Source organism: Myotis lucifugus, unplaced genomic scaffold (genome assembly GCF_000147115.1).
Source record: "Myotis lucifugus unplaced genomic scaffold, Myoluc2.0 scaffold_125, whole genome shotgun sequence".
Lineage (NCBI taxonomy): Eukaryota > Metazoa > Chordata > Mammalia > Chiroptera > Vespertilionidae > Myotis > Myotis lucifugus.
In genome coordinates, this window is record NW_005871173.1 from 957,842 (window position 1) to 971,004 (window position 13,163).

Sequence of the window (13,163 nt, forward strand, 5' to 3'; positions counted from 1 at the left end):
TACTGGGGGTGATATGAAATGATAGAGCTTTTACCAACCCAAGATTCAATCCATTAGAAAGAGACCAGTAACAAGGAGATTGGGGTTCAGCATGAACATAGAGGGAGGAGGGGAGCAAACTTTGACCACTGTATTGGAGGGGCGCTTCATTTATCAGCCGAGCTCTGTATATTTGCATTTTTCCTTTATATTAGAGACCTGCCAACTAGAAACCTGTAAAGCCTCTAAAAATCATTATCTCCACAGCCTTGTCTTCTTTTCAAAATGAACGACTCTTAGCATATTGTGGAAGTGACCCTGATCTAGAATTCTCCTCCTTTTCCCCCAGCAATGTCATGTATTTTATGCAGATCACTCCAATATCCCTGTCACTTCTCAAAAGCCAGGCCTGCTCTGGTTCTGTGGTAAAAGAGAAAGGTCAGCACTTTGCTGACTCTGGTGACAGGTACAAGATGTTCCCAGCAAATCAGTGTCACCGCAAAGGAGGAAAGAAAGAACAAAATGAGGAAGGATGATTTGCTGGAAGATGTATTCCTGCGTGCAGAAGAGTATAGATGATGGCCTGCGTGAAAGATTCAAGATTCACGCACAATCTTACAATTAAATGAGGAATCAAAAAGGAGGAAAGAGAAAAATCCATCTCTAAGTTAAATATTGGCTTAGGAAGCCACTGGTTTGCAAAATTTGGAGTCTGGCCTTTAAAGTAAATCAAGCATATCAAGTCATTATTGCGGTTAATTAAATAAATTTTCAAATAATGGTGCCAGCACCCAAAATTTACAGCTTGTGTAATTTTATAACCCAGAACTCAAATTCAAACTTCCTGTAGAGTAAATTCTTGAGCCAGAAGCTTAGATAAAGTTCTTAGGGCCAGGGGTGGGCCTATGGGGACAGATGGTTCCATAACAAGGACTAGAAAGAGAATAGCAGGAGAGGAAGGGAGAGTTAGCTGCCTCCTCTCCGCTGTCTCCCCACCACGCCCACCTCACTGTCCCCACTGCGGCCACCCAGCCAAACCCAGATTCACCCTTTCTAATTGACCACGGGACTGATGCAATCCTGTGGCCCAGAGGGGTCATTAATCCGCATGCCCCTGCTATTAAATAATGCTGAAAGGAACACAGAAACTGGAACCCCCAGAGAGGATGAGATAATGATGGCAGACTCACTTTCAACCAAAGGGAAATTAACTTATTATGTCTCACTTCTGAATCCATCTCAGAAATAAAAGCCAGAAAGAAATGGTTTCCTACCCTGGGTCTTTTCTCTTATTTTTTTTTTCCACATCAAGACCTTCAAACCTGCCTCCTTTCCTAAGCAGCTCTCCTTCTGGGCAGCTATCAAAAGCTTGCAAGTAACTTAAAGAGGGCAGGGATTTAAATAGATTTTCTTCAACCTGGGGATAACATATTAAAGAATGCAATTTAAAAGTCTCAGTTCTAAAGTTGAAATATGTTCCATTGAAGCGAAATACTTCCATTGGAGACCAAGATGGCCATTATGAAACACTGGTTCTTTCTCCTTGCGTGCCCACCCACACCTTCCCTCTGCTTTCTGGCACTTTAGGGTGTGGCTGTCGGTAGTGTACCCTGGGCCACTGCCCCACTGCCTGGGCCTCCTGTCACATCTGATCCTCCCAGTATCCTCCACTCACCCTGCTCTCCCGGCAATTCAGCCCCCAGCCGCCTGCTGGAGCGTTTCCCCTGACTTCAGCATGACTGTCCTTCAGTGGCCCTGGGCAGTGCCCTGGACTCCCTTCCAAACCCAGTGTTTTCACATCACTGTGGTTCTTGCATAGCCAGAGAGAGGAGAAAGGAAGCTAATTGGGGAAGCTCTGTTCTAAGTAACTAAAAGGTTTGCTTTAAAAATGCATCCAATTAGCGCTTATCTCCGTTGCTGCCTCCATGAAACAGCATCAGTGTCAGATCACAGCAGAAACACATTAGCCCTGGAATTGGCTGCTTTCCCAAAATGCCCAGCTGGGAGAGCCGGACAAAGAGCGAGCGGCTGCCAGGAAAAGAGGAAAAGACACTCTGACATATTTGAAAATTAAGATAAATCAAAGATCCTTTCGCTAATCGCCACTAATGTGATCATTAGAATCAAGGCAGTTACACAGACATCTGGAAGGATACATCAGCCTTTGGTGAGGGTTTCAATAATACATCAAAATAATAAAATTATTTGAAAGAGAAATCAGAGACTGTCTGTAGGACATAGTGGATTTGTTGTTCAAATTCAGAATGTGACAAACAGGTTGTTGTGTGTGTGGGGGGGGGGGGGAGTTTTAAACATCCTGAGCCATTATGCTAGGAAACAAAGCTAACTGGATTTGCATTAACTTTTTAACTGCTTGTTTGAAGTTTGTATTGTTGTAGATGTTTGTGTCTGCTTGTGTATTTGTGTTTTCTCCAAGAAATATACTGTATATGTCACATCTCAAGCACATTAGTCAACTTCATATTCTGCAGATCAGAGAGCCAATATCAAACCTTCCCAGGGTGTCTGTATTCTGACAACTGTGTACTGAGACCATGCCCATACAGCGCAAAGTGAAGTGGAGAGTTGGCAGTTATCAAGGTAATTGGATAAGCCATATGAGAAAATTCTGGACCCAAAATAAACTCTGAATCATACTTACATGGTGAAGAGCTGTCAGTCAGCTTTGGCTGCATAACAAGTCATTCTAAAATTCCGTAGCTTAAAGCGACCATTTTTTTTAGTTTGAGAGTCTATAGATCAGTAATTTGGGCTGCAGTGGTCTGAACAGTTCTTCTAGATCAGTTGTCAACTAGCAGATCGAGGATGCCCACAGGAAGAATGGCCAGCTCCACATGGACCTTCCTCTTCCAGCAGCTTAGCCCAGGCTTGTTCGCACGGTGGGCACAGGTTTGAGATTCAAGGGGTGGCAAACAGACTCTGCCTATGGATGGTAGATGCTGCTGTCACATTGCAAAGGGGTGTGGATATAGGGAGAGAAGTAACTGTGGTCACTATTGCTAACCATCTACAGGAGGCACATGTTGTATGGGACACGCCATCACTTCTTGAGAGCATGAACCACATCTGCCTTCTTGTGCCTCCAGTATCTACCAAGCACACTGTCTGGCACATTACAATTTCTTCCAAGAATATCTGTGGACTGAATGAATAATCAGAGGGCTCATGATATTCGGGAGATATGAGGGGTGGTGGGAATGGCCTCTTTCATGTTCAACTGATTGACAACCTAAATGACTATGTAACACACTGACATTATCTCAGGCTCATCCTTCAGAACCTAAAAAATACTCACAGGAGGGGGTCTTCATTTTCTCTTGGCTGATCCTCTGATCAGAAGTTATACTGTTCAAACACATGCTTATTTACACTTGTGCTGTGTCAATTTTATTTTTTAACAAGTGCTGTTGATGAGGAGGCCAAAAACTGGATTCAGTGCCCAAAGAGATCTTGCCTTGGCTAAGCATTAAAAAAAATGGTCTCATGTTATTTTGTGCATTTCAAGGCTCAGTCACAGCTCCAGCTGTAGCATTCCACACCTGTTCAACTTATCATCTTCATAGCTACTAGGTTTTTGTTAAGTAGACTCACACTTAGGCATCCATTTTCCATGCTCTTCATGCAATTTGATTTCTCTCTGCATACTTCTTCAAGTCATTTTATTTCAAGTTTCTCTTTCAGAGCAAATTATCTCTATCCTAAAATATTATTAAGAAAGAAGTAAGGCTAATAAAGGTGAAGATAATTGTTAGAGAACTAGGAGGCTCTGAATGAGCTCAAATCTCCTGGTGATCTTAAAACAGTAAGATAACTTTTAAATGATACATAATTAATGAAACACAAATGCTAACTTCAGAAGCAAAAAATGGGAGGAGCCTAAAAATCTAGGGGAAAGAGAGTCCTAATTTTAATGGGAACTTTGTGGCAACTGAAAACCACTTTGCATTTATTGTTTTTAGAGCCTAGATCACATTATTAAAATATATTTTGAGAGCACTTAGAAAGGAAGCAGTAATCTCTAGAAAGCAACTAAGCTTTCTAAGAATTAGTTATGACAAAACAAATTTTATTTTCTTAGAGGATCGCAGGACAGGGAAATCAAGTAAACCCAAGAGATTTGGCAAGCTCTTGTTAATTTCTGTAATTCTAGGCTATGTTGAATTATGATCTGGATATATGGTACAGTGACATAGATTTATAAACTTTGATTGCCATCTTAACCATCCAATCAATGGAGGAATGCTGAATATAATAGGATAATGAATCAAACTTAAGTTATAAAAGTTACCAGAGAAGAAATTCAATCCAAAAATCCAACTCTCCTATATAATAAAAGGGTAATATGCAAATAGACCGAACGGTGGAGCAGCCAGTCGCTATGATGTGCACTGACCACCAGGGGGCAGATGCTCAAAGCAGAAGATGCCCCCTGGTGGTCAGTGCGCTCCCACAGGGGGAGCATTACTTAGCCACAAGTCGGGCTGACGGCTGATGAGTGCAGCAGCAGTGGTGGGAGCCTCTCCAGTGCACAAATGTCGTGCACCGGGCCTCTAGTAGAAACATAAAATATGAATGACTGCAGATATGGACAAAAAAGCCCTAGAGATTTTTAAAAATATACATATATATTATTTTTTTATTATTTTCAGAGAGGAAAGGAAAGGGAGAGAGACGGAAACATCAATGGTGAGAGAGAATCATTGATCAGCTGCCTCCTGCACACCCCCTACTGGGGATCCTGCCAAAACCTGGGCAACAGGGCATGTGCCCTGACTGGGAATTGAACCCGACATTGGTTCATAGGTCAACACTCAACTACTGAGCCTGCCAGCCAGGCGAGGTTTTCTTTTATGGAATAACAATCTGATACAGTCCATCTCAACTGTTGCAATTACAGCTTGATTGCATCAACAAATGTCTAGTGTCTAGAGCCAAAGAAATGTTAGCTTCACTATCAGGAATGAAATTAATAAACTAGCTTGTGTTCAGAGATGAGCAACCAAGAAGGTGAAGGGAGTTAGAATTCCTCACTATGGTTGAAATAAGAGCACGTGATTAGCCTGGGAAACAGAAAACTCTGGCCAAAACAGTAATCTTCGTATACTTAAAGGGATGCAGTAAGGAATTGGACTTAGCCAATACAACTCTACTAATGAAAGCCAAAGGGTGGAAGCTACAGGGAAAGGATTTCAATACGACCAAAGAAAGATTCTTCTAAGCTTTGAGATATAAGGATTTCCTTGTTACTGGAAGTCTTGAACATTTAGCATCAGCATGACTGGGATGGTACAGGAATTCAGGTGTTAAGATTTGATGCTAAAAGAATCATAGGGGATAACTCTCCAATTAGTTTTACAAATTCTACCAGGGTCCTATAGAACATTACTGCGCAAAATGTTAATATGTGATCCATGAAAAAATAGCTCTTAGGCAAATGCTAGAAAATATTACCTATCTTATTTTTGGTCTCAAGAACTTATACTATATATTAACATTTTAAAGCTTTGAAAAGCCCTAGTGTGTGTGTGTGTGTGTGTGTGTGTGTGTGTGTGTGTACTGCATATATCTATATATTTGCATTTTGTTTTTTAAGCTGAATCTCTCAAACTTATCTGAGCACAGGCCCAGTTTTTCAAGGGACACTTTGTAACATCTCAGAGAATGAAGGTTTCACCAAGCAGTTTCCAAATGCCCACTATAGACCATCAGTCCCATTCGTGCACAAATCTATTCAAAAGTCAATGTTTCACTGGAATAAATGGCAGCATCCCATAATTCCAGGTCCTCACCACTGCTCCAAAGTTGTTTATCTCTTTTACTCACTGATTTAAAATATATGGTCCAAACACAAGCAAAATGCTGAAACTCCATATCTCTGAAAACAGAACAGGCTGGGCTTTGTTTGGGTTTTCACTTCTGTGTCGCTTTGTTTTGGGTCTTGCCACTTTCTGGTTGCTGTCCTAAAGGGGGCGGGCGGGGGGCATTCTATGTCACTTTCCGATATGTTTCTACTGATGGAAACCACACTGTTGCTAAGAATAAGCCTTATCTCTGATCCATTGTTTTGAGTGAAACATCCTTGAGAAAAACAGCTTTCTTTTTAAAAGGCATCCACTGCCGAGGTAAGAAGCACACCACATGTTGAATAATCTCAACCTTTCTTGCCAAGAGCAGAGGACTGGAAGGCAGGGAACACAGATTCTGTCGGCAGCTGACAGCCAGCTGGGTGAGCTGGGCATCCGTGCCACTGGCCACTCCGGGCATCCCTTGACAAGCAGGACTTGCCCAGCCTTTTCTGACTGACAACCCATTAGGACTCATTTCTGTGTCTGACTGACTGCAGGGCTAGCATCGTCTAGTGAGCAAGGGTAACCCCCAAAGCTCCCTTTGATGAGAGAAAAGATATATTGAGAAAAAAAAGTCCGTATTAGTAGATGGCATATTAAGTCTGAGTCCTTTGAACTACCAGATTATTCTACCTCCCCTTGAATTCCTCTTTACTAAAGTTTGACCCCCTTGTAATACCTCCAGCCCAATAGGTGTGAGTCCAGCAATGGAGCCTGGAAGAAGAGACGAGTTCTCTATGATGTAGTTAAATGGAGAACTTTGCCACTGAGTCATCAACTCTAAAAGTATTCCGTGTGGCTCTGCTTCGATGGTTCTGTAATGAATGCAATTTTGAAGCGTGTTATTGACTGAAACATTGATCCGCTTCAACAGTACCCAAGGCTGTTATTCGTTTCAATTGCAACTTTGTGTGGCATCACAAATAGGAAAGAGACAATGGAAGTAGAAGAGAGTAGCTGCAAAAAGAAAGCAAAAATAAAAATATTAAGCCAGCTTTCCCTGACCAATATACTTGGGCATGTCACTTCACCCTCTAAAGACCTCTGCTCCCTTCCGTAGATTAATGAAGTTGGAAAAGGCGATCTCTTCCATTCCCTCCAGGGGTAGGGAACATCTCCAATCACTGTACGGATAGAAATGAGAAGTGCTTTCAATAAGCTTCAGTTCGAATGTAAAAGTTTCTCCAAAACTTTATTTTTCAAAATAGTCTTAAAAAAAAAAATAGCCCAAAAGGATTTGCTCATTGACTTCCTGAAAATAAATAAATAAATAAAAGCTTAAAAACCTGTTGGCAAACTGGAAAACAGATCGTAGAATAAAACACTGTATCGATGTCAAATGTCAAGTTTACTGAAGTGCATAACATTGCTGTGGTCACTGTCAGGAAAGAAGCCCAGGCTTAGAAAACGGTGGGGAGTGACAAGCTCCCAAAGACGGGATCTCAGCAAGCGGCAGGTCAGCTGGCCACCACAGTGTGGATGACAGTAAACAACGTGACCCAATGGACCAGAGAAAGCAGTTTCTTACCAACAGCTCGGCAAACAGCAGACACATCAGCACAGGGGCGCTGGCTCCCTGGCCCACATGCCCCGTGGTGCGACACAATGGGCTCAGGTGGCTGCTGTGCATGCAGTGGCTGCACTAAAGCTGAAGAGCCCGGAGCTAAGGCCTCAGCACCTTTGCAGCAATCAGTAAACAAACCTTTCCTTCTCCCCTGAGAGCAGGGGCAGGCAATCACCAAGTGGTCATGCTGTGGTCCTCATGTGGTCTGGCAGCAAAGGTTCTTAATTGACTGTGTGACTATAGAAATGACTCAGAGTCAAAAGATATTTACGCCTTGCATTTCAGCTCAGTAGGCAAGCATGTGCAGGGATGCGTGGTGGACTGCCTCTCCCAATAATTCACCTGTCGGCTGGACATATTCTGGCTGAATTCAATTTTCATGTATTTATATCATCCCATTAGCAATTTGGGTTAAACATACTGACAAGGGCTAGGAACAAATCCGTTCCATTTATTTCCAACAACACTTGATTAGGGTTATTATTCACAGAATCCCCATCCGCAGGACCAGATCAGAACGGCAGTGTTGACCTCAGCCACGCACTTCAGGATCCTAGACTAAAAAGAGTTAGTCCCAGAGAGGACCAATCGGTCTGAGCTCAGATAGCCATTGAGCTTCCTCTTTTATGGTATGCATGGATGTGCCACCATACCGTTGGTATTAATTAGAACCCAACAGGAGTGGTTGGCAACCATACCAACCAGAATGTAGTCCACGGCCAATCGATGGATCCACGTGTGAGCAGGGAGATTAGCCTGAGCGATTGATCTCCTATGGCTTGTTCTGTCTCATTGGCTATGGTAGCTCAAGTTAAAGACAGGTTTGTGACCTGTCTCTCAAATGTGGACTCAGAGGCCAGGGAACAATACTCACACTGCCGTATGGAGACAAGAATCCATGTTTCCCTCAGGTAGAACAGCTCTCTTTTACCTGGAGGCCTAGCAAAAGGAATGTGACCCAAGGATTGGTATTACAGCCAATTATTGCAGGGGGGCAAAGATGTGTCAAACTGCTCAGCCTTGCGCGATAAGGAGATGTCCTGTGGCCCACTCTTCCCCACGTGAAACCATGTAACTGAAGGGGACAGGTTCGATTTGGGATTTGTGGATACGTTTAATTTGGATGAATACTACATTAACTTGGGTATTCCATATGGGCACTGTCACCAAATAGCTTTTGCCTTGAAAGCCATCCATGGTATAACCCCAGGGCACTCAGGTGTTAGGAAGAGCATAGGACCTGGTATGAGCCTGACTGTGCTTATACATGTACGAGGGACTTCACATTTAGGAGCCGCCTTTGATAATATCAGGCACGTAGAGTAACTCAGGGCCAGCCAAGCCCACATGAGTTTTTCTGATCCCATGCATATCGGCTGAAGTGATAAGCCCTGAAGTAGGTCAGGTTGGCAGTCAGAACTGATGCTCATCTCAGTGGAGCAGGTGATTATTTTACCAGGATGCAGGACTGGAGCTTAGAGAAAAAGATAAGAGTCCATCATTTCCCCCTCCCAGTACCTCCAAGGTCTAAAGTATTCCTTCCCCAACTGAAGTGGTTATTGGTGCCAGGGAGGCACCAATAGGTCTCCTTCCAAATTTGGCAGATTTTCTAATTAGCTTATTTGCTGCCTCAACAAAATGCATGCATAGATAAGGCACAGATTGTCGCAATGCCTGAATGTTGCAATGAAGTGCCAAGCTTCCTTTCTGGGAGTGGGAAGCCATCGCACAGGAAATATTTTCTTTACTGTCTTTAGGATCCACTTTTAAGTGGTTGCTCACATTCCTCCCAAAATTTTGAGTTGGGTGGTTAGTCTCTGAATCTTATCAGAATTAATGACCAATCCTGGGCCTTCGCATGAGTTAGCATCTGCTAATTTCATTGGGGCTTATTGACATAAAATCATCATCGTAGTAGGACCAAGTCACTTGCAAGAAGAGAGGGGCTAGTTCTGGGTTCTGACCTACTCATTGGTGACAAATCACAGGAGAAACTATTACTGTGGCCGCACAGTAAGCATGTTTAGGAAGCTGAGTCAGGGTAAGGATCTTGATTTTCAAGTGCCAAAGGGATGGAGAAAAAGACATGACCAAAGCCCAAGATGGCATTCCAGGTGCCATCGCGGGCAACTGATTCAGTTACGGTCACAATGTCTGGAACAGCCAGAACTGAAGAAGCAAAAACTGAATTCTGTTGGCAATGATCCTCCATCAGTCTCCAGACCCCGAGAGCTTTATTCATTGGCCACACAAGGCTATTCTACCAGAAGGGAACCTGAAGCTGAATTGTCATCTGTTGTGTCTGTGTCCCACCCTCACCTCTCTATAAGTAGCTCTTCCAGACTGGGCATGACTCCCATGGACATTATGAGCATTCACAGAACAAGCATGGAAATTATCAATACCAATTACATAGCCTTGGGAGCAGCAGAAGTGGTCATAACAGCCCCACTCAAATGTCACGGTCACTGCCTTCCCTAATTGACTCTGTTTCAAAGATGGCTAGTAAATGAGTGGTCCTCAACTCTCAAGAGAGCCTGGTACATTCGTCATCTGAGCACAGATATAAAAAAGACAAAGACGTTTATGCTTGCCCACTCTTTCTCCCCTACTCCATTTTGCCCTCCTTAAGGGGTAAGACCCTCTGAGATCTCTTGAGAATAAAGACACCTTAAAGGCTTCCCAATGCAGGACTGAGGTTCTGAGGGAGCCATTTGTTCTAAGGCAGCCACCTGGCTGTCTGGTTCCTGCATGAGAGAGAGTGACTCCACAAAGGCATCTGGATCTACAGAAGCATGCAGAGCTTGATCTGCTTGAACGACTAACTGCCTCCTTGGACCCAACAGAGCCTCATATCTGAGCTGCAAGTCTTTGGTGCTCATCGCCTCAGTCTCTACTTTGGGAACCTTGATTTTAATAGGCATATCCACAAAGCCTTGTGTTTTCCTGTCCTGGGCTTTGTCTTGGATTCCAGAGTCCCGGTTTAGGAAGTACTATCCTGGACATCTATGGCCCTAAATCAACACAGCTTCCAGCACAGGGCCTCACAACGAGAAAGATAGTGAAGTGGGACACCTTGGGGGGTAGGGGGCAATCTTAAAAACTTCATCAGCCATTTTCTAGATAAGAATCATGATCAGGCTGTCATTCCATCTAGGACCGATGTAGTTTAGAGCAACTTCAGCCCTCAGACTCTGAACAGCTTCTTCCATGGAATTTCATGGGATTTTACTATCCTCAAGAAAGTCTCTTTAGGTTAGCCATCATGGAGTCATTAAAATAGCGTTCCACAGTGGCAAACCTCATTGTGAAGAATGATGCTGTCCCAATTAAATACTATGCACAGTGGCTTAAATCATGGGGACTAATGTCAAACTTCCTTCACCCTCTAAGAGCATAATGTTCCTCACTCCTCTATCAGCCGTGTGTCTGTCAGTTCCTCAGTCTATTGATCAAAACACCCCTGGGCTTTCTTCCTTTCCCTCTCACTGTGGGGCTGCATCTCTCTACTCACTGTAGGGGCATATTGTCCTCTAGATGTTTTCAGTTTTGACTTGAGATGGGGTGCAATTGTACTTTCCTTGCTGGTGAGGCCCAGAGTGCTGCTCTCTTAGACCCCTAGTCCATGGGAGAGCAAGCAGCAACCAGACACTATTTGGGCAGCTGGTTAGAGCTTATCCTTCAGCCTCTATCCATCAACTCAATTTGTGTTTATCAGCAACTAGGACAGAGGTGGGCCCCTCACTCCTCTCTCTGCACCCTTGGGCCAGCAGAAGGTTTCTCATGGTAGTACCTTCCCTGCCCACACTCCCACAGGGTGATGTAGTAGAACCTCATGGTGGCTGCACACACAGAGGGTTGTGTAGAGCTCAGCTCTTCTGCAGCAAGCAGCAAACAAACCTCCCTGGGACTAAGCAGTCACACACTGGTCAATGCTGTGGTCACCTTGACCTACTTCATTACTTATGTGACAATTTACAGAAACTGTGCCCCGTGAGAGGGCAGGGAGGCTAGCTTCACAAGAGTAGTGGGGGTGGGGAAATCCCAGAACTTCAAACCAATTTCTTCAGAAAAAGATCCATTCATTTTGAGAATTGAGGGGAAAATAAAAATGTCTTTGTCCAGAAATAAAAACAAAACATGCTGCAATTTTCTTTTGAAATTTTGATCAAATCATGAATAGTGTGAGGATAAGGAGAGAAAAATAGGGTCAAGGACAGAGGGGTGAAAAGAGTTTGCATGAAAATATATATTTTAAGAGAATCCATCAAAAATATATCTTTGATGATTAGTATATAGTTCTTTTTTTAAAAAATATATTTTATTGATTTTCTACAGAGAGGAAGGGAGAGAGATAGAGAGTTAGAAACATCGATGAGAGAGAAACATCGATCAGCTGCCTCCTGCACATCTCCTACTGGGGATGTGCCCGCAACCCAGGTACATGCCCTTGACCGGAATCGAACCTGGGACCTTTCAGTCCGCAGGCCGACGCTCTATCCACTGAGCCAAACCGGTTTCGGCAAGTATATAGTTCTTATTCATTAGTGTATACAAATACAAAAACATACTCATAATGACCCAAGAGATTATGAATAATGACCCAAGAGATTATATAATATCTTGACATTTAAGAGAAACTCTGAGAGTTGCAGGAAAAAGTATACACGAAGACTCCCAATACAGTTCCGACACACAGAAGATGCCCAATAAATGTGTGCTATAACCCAATCTGAAATGCTCACTGTCTTTGTTTTTTCTTCTCTTTTTCTAGCTGGAAAATCTGGAAGTAGAAACAGCTCCATTGCCCTAACCGGGTCTTCCTGTCATTGAGACCCTCACTGAGCTTAGATGCCACCATCTTATGTGGAAGCAGGTCACTGCCCGAGTGTGTGGGAAGCTTTCATGTTCTAGGAATGTGTCTACTCTGAGTCATCAAAACTTATTCCTCTCTGGTCGCTTCACTCTGCATCATTAAAGAGACATCCCAACTAAGTCAAGCACTGGGAAGGAAAGAACGACTAATGAGTTCAGCCTGTATACATAATCACAAGGAAGATGCCCAATGGGACCATAACAGGCTACATTCTGTAAATTCAGGTCGTCATGGAAGATGAACTTTCTGTAGGTAATATTTTTTTCAAGCAAATATTTATGGCCTCATCAAAGAAAACCCACAGATTGTTTAATTCACCATAGTAACACGTGAAGTAAACGCTACCTCTGATCAAAGCACCTTGTGTGGACATCCAAGACTTTCTAGTCTTCTGTAAGACAATACTTTGCTCTGTTTTTGACCTTTAATGTTAACCTTAAAAGTATCTTCTGGATAAGACTTCATTTCTACCTTCGTTTCTTGGTTCTATATTTTAAAGAAAAACATCTCCATTATTGCCAGGGAAGAGATTAACATGAAAGGCAATCTGAAACCCAGTGATGTGTCAGCTGCAGATAGGTTGATTCTTGTGCATTGCAAGTGCTTCCTAAGCATTCAAAAGGGAATAGGGGTCAATGAGCTCGTCATTTTGTCATGCAGGAAGTCAAGCACTACAATGTACTCTTCATTTCTCAGTAGTTTCTCCACACAGCATGCTCCTTTTACATATAATTTTCTTTTGTTAACGCTGCTCAGAATACTTGTGCTTTTTGAATCAGAGTGATAAATTGACAGATGTTTTTGATGACTTTTAGAACAGCTTAAAATTTTCTAAAAATATGGATTCAATAAGCTTAATCTCAAAACAGATAGACTC

General features: G+C 43.0%; 1 protein-coding gene across 3 annotated transcripts in view; it reads left to right on the forward strand.

Annotated features, from left to right (window-relative positions):
* The window catches only part of OPRM1 (opioid receptor mu 1), a 37,989-nt gene extending 25,563 nt beyond the window's left edge, over nt 1-12,426 (forward strand). For 2 of the 3 annotated variants that reach the window (XM_023758184.1, XM_006093868.3), the window contains exon 4: nt 12,185-12,426. In XM_023758184.1, coding sequence (XP_023613952.1) covers nt 12,185-12,223 — 39 coding nt within the window. In that variant the 3' untranslated portion in view covers nt 12,224-12,426. Of the gene's footprint in view, nt 1-2,471; nt 2,584-12,184 lie in introns of those variants that run through there. The other variant, XM_023758183.1, reaches the window with a different exon arrangement.
* The last annotated feature ends 737 nt before the right edge of the window (nt 12,427-13,163 follow it).